We start from the raw sequence: 16,254 nt of genomic DNA, 5'->3' as shown, positions 1-16,254 counted from the left end.
CTCATTCCAGCCTCATAGCCACACCATGTTCATTTCACAGCTCATTTCAATGCTTACCTAGTGAGGAGGAACCTAAGGTCTAAGAGGTGTGGCCGACTTGCCCACATGCACAGTTAAGAAAGGACTGGATTCAGTTACCAGGGCCAGAATCTGCTTCTCCAGCATGCGCCCACGTAGTGACGCCCTCACGTGTGGGAATGGTCGTGCCACACACCACTCAGTGACCAAGGGCTGCCAGATTAACTGGTCACATGGCTAGTGACAACCCAGGGAGTCTTCTCAGCAACCTTCCAGTAGCCATCAGGACACTGCTACCTGAAGCCGCTACTTCAGTTTAAAACGTTCTTCCTGTTAACAAACTAATATCCCAACACAGCAAAGAATAAGCTACTGAAAAGTTGTGACTCCTCGTGAGGGGAATGCTTTCCTTCTCAAGGTTATTTACATACGAGGGCATCTGGATGAATCGACTATGCATTTGAACATCAACACCATATGAAACATGGGCCTCCAAAGTGAGTTTTCTCTATATAAAATGATCATGCTATTCTCCTGAGTTCAGAAATAGTTCATGTGTCCCAGAACAGATCTGATATATAGCTCAAATAAATATTTTATAACTTGAAAAGAACAGAATATTGAATATGTCTCAAACTCTAGTTTTCTTTCTCACCAGAAAATATCTAACAATCTTGTTTTTGAAATCTATCAGACATCATTTAAATAAAACCCAGCATCCCCATTAAATAGGTAATATCGCAATAACAGAAGTCATATTCTGAATAATGACATATGTCCACAACATAATGCACAATGAAGAAAGATACAACACACACACATATCCATATGCATTAAAGGTTCAGAAAATCATCAAAAGGTTAATAGTGGTCATCACTAGTTAGTAGGATGCAGGTGACTTTTTCCTTTTGACGCTTCTCCAAAGCTTGAAATGTTCTACAATGAGGTTGCTTTCTTCTCATACTAGAAAGATTGTATGTTTTGGGGACATAAAAACACAACTGTGTGTTCATTAAAAATAGGTAAGAGGAACTTCACTGAGTAAAGAAAAGAACTTTAAGTTCAACTTCAATGACAATCTTGCAAATAACAAAAAGGAAAGCACAGTGTGAACTGTCAGGTTAGTATTTCCACATCTGCTGTTGGGTGTGGCTGTTGCCAATTCCCATATGTAGTCACTAGGAAACAAAGCACTGCTCTTGACACACGGGTGCATTCAAAATGTGCTGTTATTTTGCACTGATACTTTCGTCTGCATACCCTGCTGTAATCCGCCAGGTGCTGAACTGTGGGCTCACAGAGGTGTCCATTGTGAATAATCATAAAACTGCCTTTCACAAAGCAGGCAAAGACAGCAAGAGCATAAAACTGGACTTCTATGCATAGCTAGTTCAACAAAACCTAGAATAAAGTTTTAATCCTCACCAATAAAATCTTTGTTTTAAAATAGATTGGTTTAGGGGTGCCTGGGTGACTTAGTTAAGCATCGGCCTTTGGCTGGGTTCACGATCCCAGGGTCCTGGGATTGAGCCCCTCTGCCCCTCCCCCTGCTCGTGTGCGTGCATGCACGCACGCTGTCTCTCAAATAAAATTTTAAAAAATAAATAATTATCAAATGCATTGATTTAAATACTCCAGATTTGGGACACCGGGGTGGCTCAGTGGTTGAGCGTCTGCCTTTGGCTCAGGGAGTGATCCTGGAGTTGGGGGATCATGTCCCACATCGGGCTCCCCGTGGGGAGCCTGCTTCTCCCTCTGCCTGGGTCTCTGCCTCTATCTCTCATGAATAAATAAATACAATCTTAAAAAAAAAAAAAACAACTCCAGATTTACCTTAGGAAATGTACAAAATGCTCTAAATGGCAGAGTTTTTAAGAAAATGAGCATACCACTTTACCAACAGAAAGACCTAAGAAAGGCCTGCCTTTCCTTTTTCCATACATAGTTAAAAGTAAAAAAAAAAAAAAACTTAAAATCTAAACCACATTTTCCTGAACAAATTATTTTCAGTATGGTTTATCACAAACAGAAAAAAAAATCACAATAACAATTCCATTCAAGGTTGTTGTAATTCTCCATAAACTACAATTATGGGTGGTTTGGAATTATGATGTTTTTAATAGATTTTTTCCAGGATTAAAAAAAATGAGCTTGTATTACTTTTATTAAAAAAAAAAAGAACTACAAAAGCACACTATGACTAAAACTAGATTTACACACAGATCTGTGCTCTTACCAGCTAGTAAATTTTTGAATTTTTAAGGCCTGTCTTACACATGTTCATCTCTATCACCCAGCAAGAGACCTGAACATTGCAAATGCTAATAAATGTAGGTTGAGTAACTCGATGAATCCATAAAGGCTCATTTCTAATCCCTACATGTAAATTGAACTACTACTTCCTTAAAATGTAATCTACTCCAGGAACAAATAAAAAAATAAATGGTTTCCTTAAAAGAAAAATTAGACTCTTGTAACAGCTAAGAAAAATGAAGAAAAGTCAGTAACCAGGAGAAAGATCATAAGAAAACTCTCAAGTAAAACACGTGTAATAGAAAAATGACTCCACACAAAAGAAACCACTGATACTGTTTATGTAAGAACTGTGCCCCACCCAACTCCAAAAGAACACAAGGTGACTCAGTATAAGCACAATAAGATCATTAGGGTAAAAGAGAATGGTCTATTTGGGGGAAGGTGGCTGGGTACTTTCAGCTACCTCCTGGGGCAAAGCACAACAATCCAGCAATAATCTTGGCTTGTTTTTTGGCAGCTAAAAGAAGAAGAGAACACCACTCCCACTGCACAGGGGCTTCTACTTTCTGATTTCAGAAGCTTAATTCTGAATACATCACTATCTCCCCTTTCTCCCATGCTAAAACACTGAATTTAAAAAAGCAGTTATTTATATTTATGCCCAATACAGGCTCCCTGTGAATTGGGAGAGCTGCCCTGAGAACGTGCGCCCCAGCTGGATGGAATACATCTGCTTCTCACCCCTGAGCCTCAATTCATCACCTTCCTTCCAAACAGCTTCCTCCAGATGGGACAGTCCAGGTGAGCTCTGATGTTCCCGCCACAGGATATGCCTGATTTCCTGCTTCTGCACCTTTATTGTGCTGTTTCCATAGAGTATAATGTCACGTTCCTCTATTCTTAAATGTCCACAAAATTTGTCTATATGCACTGCCTCACCACTAAACACCTCCTATCCTCTGTTCTGACAGCTAGGGCACTGGGGCCATCACATCTTGCCTTGTGTTTATCTGAAAGACAGCACACACATGAAAGCAGGATGACCTCTTCTACTTCTGCATACAGTAGGTGCCCAGATCTTTAAATGGAGAAAGAAAATTCATCTGAGGTAGCACTGTGTCATGGAAACCAAAACAGATAGTAACTTAACACAAAAGACCATAACAATCTGAAGCTGATAATACACTATGTCAATTAACTGAATTTAAATAGAATAAAATAATATGGGACACCTGGGTGGCTCAGTGGTTGAGCTGCCTTCAGCTCGGGGTATGATCCCAGGGTCCTGGGATCAAGTCTTGCATCGGGCTCCCCGCAGGGAGCCTGGTTCTCCCTCTGCCTGTGTCTCTGCCTCTTTCTCTGTGTCTCTAGTAAATAGATAAATATCAATCAATCAATCAATAAAATATTTTAAAAGCCATAAAGACTCAACAACATTCTAAAATCATGCTATGATAAAATGAATCTAATATAAAACCAATCTATACCCTAAAATTTTATACATAATTATGTATCAATACCTTGAATCAAAGTCTAGAATAATCACAGAAAAACACACATTTAAGCTATCTATATCTCTGCATGATTTCTGCATCATTTATCAAAATTGTTTGTCTAGCCAATATTTATGGTAACATGAGTGTTAAGGTAAAAAAATTTATTTTGCTAGTTTTCATTCATAAGCCCACACTTTTCATTAAACATTCTCTAAAATATAAATGCCTTGAAATTTAAGTTGGAACAATAATTTTTTTTAAGATTTATTTAGTTATTCATAAGAGACAGAGAGAGAAGCAGACTTAGGCAGAGGGAGGGGCAGGCTCTCTGCAGGGAGCCTGATGCAGGACTGGATCACAGGACCCCAGGATCACACCTGAGCCAAAGGTAGACGCTCAACTGCTGAGCCACCCAGGTGTTCTGGGAACAATAATTTTTAAAAGTTATAGCAGTTTTACAATATAGTGTACACCTGAAACTAATATAACACTATATGTTAACTACACTAGAATTTAAATAAAAAGCTTAATGAAATTTAAAAAGAGTTGTAATAGTTTCTGCTGGAATTCCATAAGCAAGGTCATATGTGTGGCTTACTTTGTATTGTAACTACCCTTTTCATTTATTTTTAAAAGAAATTCAATATCTATAATACTTTTTAATAGCACTACTGATATAATGTACATACCATGCAATTTACTCATTTAAAATGTACAATTCAACGGTTTTTAGCATAATCACAACATCTGTGATATCATTCTAAGTTAAATGTTGGGATCAGTGTAGAAATCATGAAAGTCTACAGAAAAGATAAAAGGTTCACTAGGCCTAACAAGAATACCACATTACTACTCAGTTTTTCATACTTCGGTTCTTTGGTTCTCTACAAGATAGAGAGCTATAGTATATAAATATACTTAATATAACATTAATTTAACATATCCCATATATTTCTAATTCCTAAATTTATTTATAGTTCAGTACTAGCTCTATAGTTTCCCATCTTGAAATACAGACTATTAATCTAAAACAAGTATTATTAAAACCAGAGCATACAAGTTGATATATTAACATATATCCTAACTCTAAATCCATTTTTTACTTCAAACTAAAAAAAACAGACATTACTACTCTATGTTTAGTACTCTTGAGGCATTCTGTTCTAACTTCATGAAGCATTTAGACCAAATAACTCAGAGCAACAGTCTTCCTCCTTTTTAAATTAGAGCAGAAGCACCAGTATAAGTAAAAAAACAAAAAAACACCACCAAAGCAGCATCCACATCTCCTTCACAGCATGAAGAGGTCTCTAACATCTTCTGGAAGCACATAATTGCTCTAAGAGCTAACCGTAAAGTGGCAACCACTGTTTAAAAGAGGTAAACCGTGGTTTCTTATATAGCTATGTGACTATTTTTTACAAGTATTCACCAAATTTTATTAAAGTGTAAGCCAATGGTTAACATTAAGAATAAAAAATATTTGTCCTCCTTCATATGAGACCAAAGTGTATTTTTTTTTTTTTTTTGAGACCAAAGTGTATTCTTTTCTCTTGTTCGTTTCTTAGCCCACACAAACTCAGTTTTGGCTAGAGATAAATTCTCCTGGACTTCCCAGAATAACTACAGGAAAAAGAACTCTCCCCAAAGAAAAGCTTGTACATTAAGAGTACACAACTGCCTAATAAGGAAGCTGGCTGCTTTAAATGTTAATCATCAAAGTATGAGAGCAATAAAAGACCAACTGTCAAAACAGTTAAGTAGTACTGCATATGCCAGATTTGAGTTTCTACTTATTATGTGCAGCCATCCAGTCAGCATTTATGGACAGCCGTAAAAGTAGGAAAGGGGCAGACTTCATACCAGTTCTAATATTTCAAATAAAAATCTCACTGGAAAATCGTCCTTGTTCATTTCTTTTTTTTTTTTTCTTTCATTTCTATAAAAACTCTTCAATAATATTCCCTTCACCCCTGGTCTAATTTTACGGGGCCCAATTAACACTGTTGGACAAAAGGCCAGTCCTCATCCACCGATCCACACTTGTCAAGCATTTTCCCTGTTGACCGGGAAAACAGTGTAGAATGAGTAACAACACGGTTTATATACAAGCTATAGGATCAAGGCCTAATAGAACTTTCACAGGGTTAAGTGAGATCCATGTTTCATATCCCGGTAGCCTCCCCACCCCCCTAGCCGCCCCCCTTAATTCAAAAGTGTACATGCTCTTTCTCGGAGTAGTCACCCTACCTCGATTGTCCACACCCTGCATAAATTACTTTAGGGATGGACACGACCAGAGCGGCTTAGGAAGTGGGTACCCACTGGTTCAGGACTTCCTAGCGTCCACCCTACGATGAATCACCGCTGTCAATGACGCACCACGAAGACGTGCAGACACATCTCACTCACAGCAAGACAGCACCCTGAAGTTCAGGGGCCCCAGAACAACGTCCCAGTACTGCCAAGACGGGAATGCTCGCTTTCTCCTAGCAGGCTGCTCCTACTGTCGAACCTCACTTCAAACCGTGTGTGTGACTCGCTGATTTTACGCGAAGGAAACAGAAAGTGTGGCCTGCCCCGCTAGGTGGTACCGAGCAGGCTGGCCCCCGGCTGACCCCGCTCTCACACCCCACGCCCGACCTCGCGAGGGTCTCGGGGCTGGAAACAGCCGCTCCTCTCCAGGCGCTCTGCTCCGCCAAGAAACCACCACCCCTGCGAGCCTCACTGGCCGGCCGTGTCACGCCACGGTCACCCCAAGCCTCCGGGGAACGCCGTTGATCGTAAAGTGACCACGATTTCCTGCATCTGAAGCTGTCACAGCAACTCCCGCTTAGAGTTCGGAGTGAGCAGAAAAAGGGGGGAAGCCAGTGCATGCCTGTGCTCGCTGCAGAAATCCACTGTGCACACAAGCTCCCGGGTGAAAATGATCAATTAACAAGACTCTCGCTGTCCGTGCAAGTGCCCAAGAGCTCTGACCCCTCCTCTGAAGCTCAGGCTGGAGTCACGTCCACCCTACAGAGCCAGAGCTTCCTAGAGGAAGAGTGAAAGGGCTCGCAGCCCCCTTCTGGGGACCGTCCCCCCGCTCCCTTCCCCGGGACCACGAGCGCCCACGGTCCCAGGGCTGGGCAGGGGCAGGGGCAGGGGCAGGGGCGGCGGGACCCGGCCGGACGCTGGGCGCACCTCCCGCCGCCGCCTCCCAGGGCACATTCCAGAGGCGCGAGTCACTGCCAGCGGGGCCGGGGCCTGGGGCCGGGGCCAGCCGCCCCCGCCTCCCGCCCCCCGCCCCCCGCCCCTAAGCGGGCCTGCCCGGGCTGCCGGCCGGGGGATGCGAGTGGGGGTCTGCGGACCCGGGGGAGGGGCGGGCGCGGCCCTGGCGGCGGGGACGCCCGACAGACAGCGGGGGCGGGGAGCCCGGCGGCGCTCAGGACACCCGCAGGTCCCCGCAACCGCACGGCGGGCGGGGCGGGCGGGGCGCACCGGGGCACCAGGCGCACTCACCCAGGCCGGCAGGTCGCAGGCGCGCACCCCCAGGCGCACGGCGCGCTCCTCGTCCTCCAGCAGCGCCAGCGCCCGGCACAGGCGCGTCGCTTTGAGGCCGCGGCTCCTGCGGCACCACACGAGCAGCCCGAGCGCCAAGAGCACCCAGCTGAAGCTCAGGCCCAGGTAGCCGAGCGCGTACACCGGCAGCAGCAGCGCGAAGCTGCGTGCCAGCTGCGCCAGCAGCCCCGCCACGTCCACGCTCAGCCCCGCTGCCGGGGGCTCCGCCCGGGCAGCGCCGGCCTCGGGGCCGCGGTCCCCCGCGCCGCTCATCGCGCAGCGCTCGCGTCCCGACCCGGCCGCCGCGCCTCGGCCCGCGCACCAGCGCCCCTCTGAGGGCACCCGGCCGCCGCAACCGCCCGCCCGCGCTTCCGCCCGCAGGCGGCGTGCTACGTCAGCACGCAGGGTGGGCGAGGCGGCGGCGGGCGCGGCCCCGGCCCGGGGCAGGGGGATCACCACGCGGGGCGAGGCGTGGCCTGGTGGGTGACGTCATCCTGCGGGCGCCGCTCCGCCCCCGTCCCCGGAGGCAACAGTAAACGCGGGGTCGACGTGAACGTCATCGCCCGGTGGGGCGCCGTACGGGGGGGGGGGGCGGCGACGCGGTCCTGCACCCGAGCCGCGTACCCACGGCGGGTGGGCGGGGCCAGCATGTGGCGTCATCACGGGGGCGGGGCGGGCGCCCTCGGAGGCGGGAGCGGGTGGGGCCGACGTGGGAGGCGGTGGGCGGGGCGCCGCTGAGGCGGCCCGGAGAGTCGTCACCTGAGGCGGGCGAGGCGGGGCGAGCCGTTGCGGCGCTGGATGCGGGCCTGCGCCAGGGCCCATCCCTTGGCTGCGGGGGCGGGCCCGACTTGCTGACGCTTCCGGGGACGGGGCGGGGCCTACGAGTGACGTCACCCGAAGGGCGGGCTGAGCTCGGCGGCTGGGTCGTGCGGCCCGAGCACGGCGCGTCCCGGTGTGTGCGCACCTTTGCCCGTGAGGACCTCAGTGTGTAATGGGACGTCGGGCCCAGCGCGCTCCCGGGGGGCGGGGCGGGGCGGGCAGTGAGGGCACCGTGGGGGCGGTCCTCCTCCCTCCGTGGGGCGGTCCCCCTCCCTCCGTGGGGCGGTCCCCCTCCCTCCGTGGGCTCGTCCTCCTCCCTCCGTGGGGCGGTCCTCCTCCCTCCGTGGGGCCGTCCTCCTCCCTCCGTGGGGCCGTCCTCCTCCCTCCGTGGGGCCGTCCCCCTCCCTCCGTGGGGCCGTCCTCCTCCCTCCGTGGGGCCGTCCCCCTCCCTCCGTGGGGCGGTCCTCCTCCCTCCGTGGGGCCGTCCCCCTCCCTCCGTGGGGCGGTCCTCCTCCCTCCGTGGGGCCGTCCCCCTCCCTCCGTGGGGCCGTCCTCCTCCCTCTGTGGGGCTGTCCTCCTCTCCCCGTGGGGCGGTCCTCCTCCCTCCGTGGGGCCGTCCTCCTCCCTCCGTGGGGCGGTCCTCCTCCCTCCGTGGGGCCGTCCTCCTCCCTCCGTGGGGCCGTCGCCCTCCTTCCGTGGGGCGGTCCTCCTCCCTCCGTGGGGCCGTCCTCCTCCCTCCGTGGGGCCGTCCCCCTCCCTCCGTGGGGCGGTCCTCCTCCCTCCGTGGGGCCGTCCTCCTCTCCCCGTGGGGCGGTCCTCCTCCCTCCGTGGGGCCGTCCTCCCTCCGTGGGGCCGTCCCCCTCCCTCCGTGGGGCGGTCCCCCTCCCTCCGTGGGGCCGTCCTCCTCCCTCTGTGGGGCTGTCCTCCTCTCCCCGTGGGGCGGTCCTCCTCCCTCCGTGGGGCCGTCCTCCTCCCTCCGTGGGGCGGTCCTCCTCCCTCCGTGGGGCCGTCCCCCTCCCTCCGTGGGGCCGTCCCCCTCCCTCCGTGGGGCCGTCCTCCTCCCTCTGTGGGGCCGTCCTCCTCTCCCCGTGGGGCGGTCCTCCTCCCTCCGTGGGGCCGTCCTCCTCCCTCCGTGGGGCCGTCCTCCCTCCGTGGGGCCGTCCCCCTCCCTCCGTGGGGCGGTCCCCCTCCCTCCGTGGGGCCGTCCTCCTCCCTCTGTGGGGCTGTCCTCCTCTCCCCGTGGGGCGGTCCTCCTCCCTCTGTGGGGCCGTCCTCCTCTCCCCGTGGGGCGGTCCTCCTCCCTCCGTGGGGCCGTCCTCCTCCCTCCGTGGGGCGGTCCTCCTCCCTCCGTGGGGCCGTCCTCCTCCCTCCGTGGGGCCGTCCCCCTCCCTCCGTGGGGCCGTCCTCCTCCCTCTGTGGGGCTGTCCTCCTCTCCCCGTGGGGCGGTCCCCCTCCCTCCGTGGGGCGGTCCTCCTCCCTCCGTGGGGCCGTCCCCCTCCCTCCGTGGGGCCGTCCTCCTCCCTCTGTGGGGCTGTCCTCCTCTCCCCGTGGGGCGGTCCTCCTCCCTCCGTGGGGCCGTCCTCCTCCCTCCGTGGGGCGGTCCTCCTCCCTCCGTGGGGCCGTCGCCCTCCCTCCGTGGGGCGGTCCTCCTCCCTCCGTGGGGCCGTCCTCCTCCCTCCGTGGGGCCGTCCCCCTTCCTCCGTGGGGCGGCCCTCCTCCCTCCGTGGGGCCGTCCTCCTCCCTCCGTGGGGCCGTCCTCCTCTCCCCGTGGGGCGGTCCTCCTCCCTCCGTGGGGCCGTCCTCCTCCCTCCGTGGGGCCGTCCCCCTCCCTCCGTGGGGCCGTCCCCCTCCCTCCGTGGGGCTGTCCTCCTCTCCCCGTGGGGCGGTCCTCCTCCCTCCGTGGGGCCGTCCTCCTCCCTCCGTGGGGCGGTCCTCCTCCCTCCGTGGGGCCGTCCCCCTCCCTCCGTGGGCTCGTCCCCCTCCCTCCGTGGGGCCGTCCCCCTCCCTCCGTGGGGCCGTCCTCCTCCCTCCGTGGGGCCGTCCTCCTCCCTCCGCGGGGCGGTCCTCCTCCCTCCGCGGGGCGGTCCCCCTCCCTCCGTGGGGCCGTCCTCCTCCCTCCGTGGGGCTGTCCTCCTCTCCCCGTGGGGCGGTCCTCCTCCCTTGCATATCTTCTCTAAGTATGAAATTAATTCAAATGTCATTGGTAAAAGTTCATATTTCTATCAAATGTCCAATTCAAAATGCAGGTTTGATTGAATCTCTTCCCTCCTTATGTTTCCTTTGCCTCTAATGTGAAGTTATGGCTCCTGTGCGGGACAGGCTCTTGTCCACTTTTGACCCTGCTTCTCACCTGTCCTCCTGATCTAGGGTCTACACTGCTGCTCATCCCTCCTCCATCTGACCTGCCCTTCGCAAAACTGTCCTGATGCAAAACTCCTGTTCATCCTTCAAAAACAACTTGTATATATCCATTTCTGTGAAACGTTTTGTGGTATTTCCTTCCTCGAGTTAGTCCTTTGTATATTTTATGCTTATTTCCATGACTACACTTTTTGCTGAATACAGCTCAGCCCTCAGGAGCCCTAGAAGCAGCTCTGTGCAGGTGAGGGGGAGCCCTGATGTTCTTGGGAGGGGGGAGTCTGAATTAGATGGTACGTGTTAGAGCACCCACCTGGAGCCATCTAGAAGTCACAAGCCACATTCTAGGATTTTTTTATGATGTATTTTTTCAAAAAAAAGATTTGAGAGAGAGAGAGCACATGCATAAGCAGGGGGAGTGGCAGGCAGAGGGAGAGTGAGAAGCAGGCGTCCCAAGTGGGGACCCCAGTTCCAGGACCCTTGGTTTATGACCTGAGCCAAAGGCAGACGCTTAGCCAACTGAGCTACACAGGTGTCCCTCCCACTCCATTTTTTTTTTTCGATATTGCAGATGATATTTGCATGGTTTCATGAGGGCTTCTGCTCAGGTCTCATTAGGTGAAAGCAAGTGTTGGCTGAGCTGTGGTCACCTCTGGAGACTGTCATCTGAGATCCCCTCCCCAGTTCGCTCAGGGTGTTGGCAGAATCCAGTTCCCTGCAGCTGTAGGGACAGGTCCCTGACTTCTGCTGGGTGACAGCCAGGAGTCACCTATGTTCCTTACATATGCCCCCTCTGGCCTCTTCATCTTCTTCACAGACAGTAGGAGTGGCCCACATAGGATTACCTCCCCTTTGACCAGTAGCCTGGCCCTGTGAGTTGATCCCGTCACACTCAACAGGTCTTGCTCACACCCAAGGGCAGGGCATGGATGCCAGGGGCAGGACTCCTGAAGGAAGGGCTCCAGTTAGGGTTCCAGGCAGTAGCAGGTAATTTATACATTTGTGAAGGAAGGCCCTGATTCTGGCACCCACCTATTTTCACCTGCCCTAGGTGTTTATAACTCCAGTGCCGGTCTGTTGGTAGCAGTGGTAAACCTGTTAGGCCCTGTGCTGCATTTGCACTCAGTGCTGTTCTGGGTGCTTTACGTGATTGCTCCTGTCATGCTCATGGCTGCTGTACAGGAGGGTCACCTCATGATCCCCAGGTTCCTGAGGTTCTGGCTGAAGCACGAGGTGCTGAAACACACCACCTGGTTTACATAGCCAGTGAGGGGCCCACCGGACTCCATGTCCTCCACAGTTAATCCCAGTTAATCCCACAGGCAGGTGTTATAGCATGCCCGTATATGGGACATTGGGAGTGACACCAGCTCTACCTGACCTCCAAAACCAAAGAGGCTGGGAAAGGAAAGTTCTTGACTCTTGTGACAAAGTTGCTTATTACTGTGAAAAAAGGTTCTGTTTTTATCATAATCTAGAATCATAAACTGGCTTACAGTCCAGCAAAGGAGAGGGACAGACATGTTTAAATTCTAGAAAAAGGATGTAGGAGAAATCTACCACACACGTGGGACCAGCGTGAACAGGGGAGGGTGTGCAAGGTGCTGCCGCTGGGGCTCCAAGGGCCTGGGGCACAGGTGGCTGGGGGAGGGCAGAGGAGCGGAGCCACCAGGAGGCCCCACCCTGGGCTGGCCGCAGCCCTGTCCTTCAGCCTCAAACACAGCATTCTCTTCCCACCACCCAGCAGCACTTTAGTCTTCACCTCATGCCATTTCAATGCCCTTCCCCAAATGGCCATGTCCTCCTCTCAGCGTCCTCTCTGCCCGCCTCATGCTTCTCTAGGACCCTGCCACCTCCACGCATGTACCCTGCGCTCCAGACCTGCCCTGCTGCACATGGGGGTGTGAGCCCCTGAACTGTGGCTGGTCTGAACTGAGCTGTGCCTCAAGAATAAAATACACCCTAGGTTTTGAAGATGATGTAAGAAGCATGTAAAATAACTCAATATTTAAATCGATATGATAAAATGATGATGTTTTGTGTGTATTTGGCTAAATACATCATTGAATTTGATTTTGTGTGTTTCGTTTTAAAATATGGCTGCTAGGTAATTGATAATGATGTACGTGGCTCACATTATATTCCCACTGGCAGCACGGTTACAGGTACAGTCACCCTATTTTCTGGAGCCCTTCCTGTCTCTGCATTTGGGCCCTGACTGTTCTTCCCAGCCTGTCTGTCTGGGAAATTATGCGTCCTTCCTGACCTCAGTTCTTTCTTCCAGACAGCCATCCCTCACACCCTTGCTTTGCATTTTCTGGGCAGCTGCCTGCCTGTTTCTGTGTCCTAGCAATTAGGAGCCTCCAGAGGTCTAGACAGTGTTTATGTAGTTTCCTGTCTCTAGCTTCCCAGGTCATCAGATGAACTTAGGAAGGCATCTACCCAGTACACGAACACAATAGAACATTACAGGATGCAGTGGGACTGTCAAATGCATTACTTAAAAGTTGGTTGTGTGAGGAAAGATGGGCTGGTAGCCATGTACTGGGCACTGGTGGTGGGGACATGAGCCAGAGGACACAGCATCCACCAAGCCTGTGAGCACGATGCATCTGAGGATGCTCGTGAAGGAGAGCTGGTGGCCGCGGAAGCAGGGAGTGAGCACACAGCGGGGCTGCAGAGTCAGCACCGAGTGATCTGGGAAGGAGTCTGGCTGCATTGGGAGTTGGGGGAGCAGAGCAGGGTCTCAGGGCCACACCCAAGTTGGTCATGTGATGTGCATGACCTCAGCCTCCTGTTCCACAGGGTCCGAGGCTTTTCCAGAGTCAGCTGTTTCCTGGGCTGACAGAGTGTGGACTCTGGCGTCAGAACATCCACCCTCTGGCCTTGTGAGTTTATTTTTTATTTAAATAAAGATTTATTTTATTTATTCATTCAGAGAGAGAGAGACAAGCAGAGGGAGAAGCAGGCTCCACACAGGGAGCCCAACCCAACAAGATCTGGAGTCTCCAGGATCACACCCTGGGCTGCAGGCGGCGCTAAACCGCTGCGCCACCGGGGCTGCCCTGGCCTTGTGAGTTTAGGCAAGTGCTTAACCTTTCTGGCCTTCCATCTCCTCATCGGAAAAACAGTAACATGTCTACCTCACACGAATGCTCGAGAATTAAGGGAATGGCCTCATGAGAAATGAGTCTGGGGCTCACTTGGAGCAATTCCCCGTGTCACAGCTATCACTGAAACTGCCTTTCCAACTGATCTCTTCTGTTACGTTCTTCCTAACAGGAGTGTTCGTGAGCGAGAATGAAAAGGGCGCACTGATATGCCGGGGACCAGAGTACAGTGGAATATCAAACGCTCTTTGCATCCATTATTCGTGTCTCTCAGGCTAGAAGCTAGGTAAATGGTCAAATACCATGTGATTCAAAATGATCACATCTGCAGAATACATTCTTTATCTGCAGGAAGGCAGACAGTTACTATGATTTGAGAGTCTACCCTGCGTGTGTGCCTGAGAACCTAAGTGCAGTCTCAGTCACACTTGTGGTGACTGGGCCATACAGGTGGTGGAAACGGTAACCGAGGTCACACCGCCCCGCGTCGGAACAGGGCCACCCTCCTCGGCCTGCAGGCTCAAGGGCACTTTTATATTAACTTTCCAATAAAATAATTCTGGTAAAATAAACCTGGAATGCAGAATAGCCCTCTCAACGTCTCAGTTCCCTCGTCTTAGATAAAGAACCGTGAAACCGTGCGTCCAACTGTCAGATACTCTGGGATCCGCAGCATCCTGCGAAACCGGCAAACACTCCCAGGTGCCGAGCGCACAGAGAGGAAAATCTCTTCTCCCAATCTACTGTGTATTTGCTCAATCGAGTTTAGGGTGCCTAATTTTCTTGCTTCTAAGAGGTGGGACGAGAGACGGTTCCTGATGCTGCTCCAGAACCTGAGTGCACCTGGTCCGTGGGCTCTGCGGATGCAGGCACCCAGGAACCGAGGGAGCTGCTGAGGTAGCAGGCGGCTCAGAAGCCGTGCCTCAGTTTCCCTGTCGTAACTCCGGACGTCCCAGCCAGGCCGGAGGGTCAGCCCAGCTCGGTTATCAGCGCCTCCAGCCAACCGAACGCTGACCGGGGCTTCACCCCGCCCCCGCCACCTTCCCAGCCCACATGGGTCTCTGCCCGCAGCCCGCCGCTCAGACCCGGTGGGGAGGCGGGTAATCTACGCGGTCAGCAATGGCTCCGCCTTCCCTCGCTTCGCCTGTCGGTTGCTAGGAGCCGGCCGCGGGGTATTCTGGGACAGCGATGGCTCGGCGCTCTTCTGCTCGAGCCTGCCAACTGCACGGAGCTGGAAGTGGCGCGAGCGCGCTAGGGGCCGCCGCGCGGCATGCCGGACAGCGGTCGTTCGGCGCTCGGCTGCCAGGGCCTGCCAGTTGCTAGGAGCCGGGGACGCCGGCGGGCCTCCCGGGCCTACCAGCTGCGATGGAGCCTGGGAAGGTGGGTGCGAGCGGGCGGCGCGCGGGGCGGGCCCGGGGGTCTCCCGTTGGCCTGTATATATATATATACACCCGCACGGTTGTCGGTGTCCTGGCCTCCCTCCTGCTGTGGTGGTGTCGCGCGCTAGGCGGTGTCGCGATGGTTCCCCGGAGTCGTGCAGCCAAACGCTTGTAGTCCTCAGAGGGGCCCGCGGGCGTGGGGGTGGGGGTGGGGGTGGGGGTGGGGGGGCGGAGAGACCGCGGTGCTGCCGGGAAGGAGTCTCTTCTCCCCTCCCTGAGCTCAGTGCGGGGCTCCTCCTCCCTCCCCGGGCCTGAGTGCGGGGCTCCTCCTGCCTTCCAGGGTCTGAGTGCGGGGCTACTCACCCTCCGGGGGCTGAGTGCGGGGCTCCTCCTGCCTTCCAGGGGCAGAGTGCGGGGGCTGAGTGCGGGGCTCCTCCTGCCCTCCCGGGGCTGACTGCGGGGCTCCTCCTGCCCTCCAGGGGGGGCGTGCGGGGCTCCTCCTGCCCTCCCGAGGCCGACTGTGGGGCTTCTCCAGCCCACCAGGGGCTGAGTGCGGTGCACCTCTGCCCTCCCGGGGCTGACTGCGGGGCTCCTCATGCCCTCCAGGGGCGGAGTCGGGGGCTGTGTGCGGGGCTCCTCTGCCCTCCCGGGGCTGAGTGCGGGGCTCCTCCTCCCTCCCCGGGGCTGAGTGCAGGGCTCCTCCTCCCTCCCCGGGGCTGAGTGCGGGGCTCCTCCTGCCCTCCCGGGGCTGAGTGTGGGGGCTGAGTGCGGGGCTCCTCACCCTCCCGGGGCTTGTGCGGGGCACCTCTGCCCTCCCGGGGCTGACTGCGGGGCTCCTCCTGCCCTCCAGGGGTGGAGTGCGGGGGCTGAGTGCAGGGATCCTCCTGCAGTCCAGAGGCGGAGTGCGGGGTTGAGTGCGGTGGCTGAGAACCGGGCTCCTCACCCTCCAGGGTCTGAGTGCGGGGTCCTCTGCCCTCTCGGGGCTGATTGCGGGGGCTCCTCCTCCCTCCTGGGGCTGAGTGCTGTGTACCCCCGCCCCTGCGGGGTCTGAGGGGCCCTCACCTGGAGGTGGGCTGCAGGCAGAGGCCCTGTGGGCCTGGAAGGTCGCTGTGGCGGTGGCGGAGTGAATTCTGGCTTCTGAGCTTGCTTCTCTGCTGTGGGCAAACTGACTACACCGTTTTCTGGTTGGAGACTTTGGGAATAACTGTAGCGACTTTCGGGGGCGTTTATGAGGATCGAATCAGTGTCATAGAAGTGCGTACAAAAGTGCTTAACTCA

General features: G+C 54.1%; 2 protein-coding genes across 5 annotated transcripts in view; one reads left to right on the top strand and one right to left on the bottom strand.

The window, feature by feature from the left end:
- ESYT2 (extended synaptotagmin 2) overlaps nucleotides 1–7,720 on the bottom strand; it is an 82,310-nt gene extending 74,590 nt beyond the window's left edge. For both annotated transcript variants that reach the window (XM_077849485.1, XM_077849486.1), the window contains exon 1: nucleotides 7,272–7,720. In XM_077849485.1, coding sequence (XP_077705611.1) covers nucleotides 7,272–7,583 — 312 coding nt within the window. In that variant the 5' untranslated portion in view covers nucleotides 7,584–7,720. The remainder of the gene's footprint in view (nucleotides 1–7,271) is intronic.
- Nucleotides 7,721–14,827: 7,107 nt separating this feature from the next.
- DYNC2I1 (dynein 2 intermediate chain 1) overlaps nucleotides 14,828–16,254 on the top strand; it is a 48,427-nt gene continuing 47,000 nt past the window's right edge. For 2 of the 3 annotated variants that reach the window (XM_077849483.1, XM_077849477.1), the window contains exon 1: nucleotides 14,877–14,977. In XM_077849483.1, the coding sequence (XP_077705609.1) occupies nucleotides 14,963–14,977 (15 nt within the window). In that variant the 5' untranslated portion in view covers nucleotides 14,877–14,962. Of the gene's footprint in view, nucleotides 14,978–16,254 lie in introns of all 3 variants that reach the window. The other variant, XM_077849478.1, reaches the window with a different exon arrangement.

Source organism: Canis aureus, chromosome 15 (genome assembly GCF_053574225.1).
Source record: "Canis aureus isolate CA01 chromosome 15, VMU_Caureus_v.1.0, whole genome shotgun sequence".
Taxonomy (NCBI): domain Eukaryota; kingdom Metazoa; phylum Chordata; class Mammalia; order Carnivora; family Canidae; genus Canis; species Canis aureus.
The sequence above is the reverse complement of the archived record's forward strand: the minus strand, read 5'-3'. Positions and strand labels throughout refer to the sequence as shown.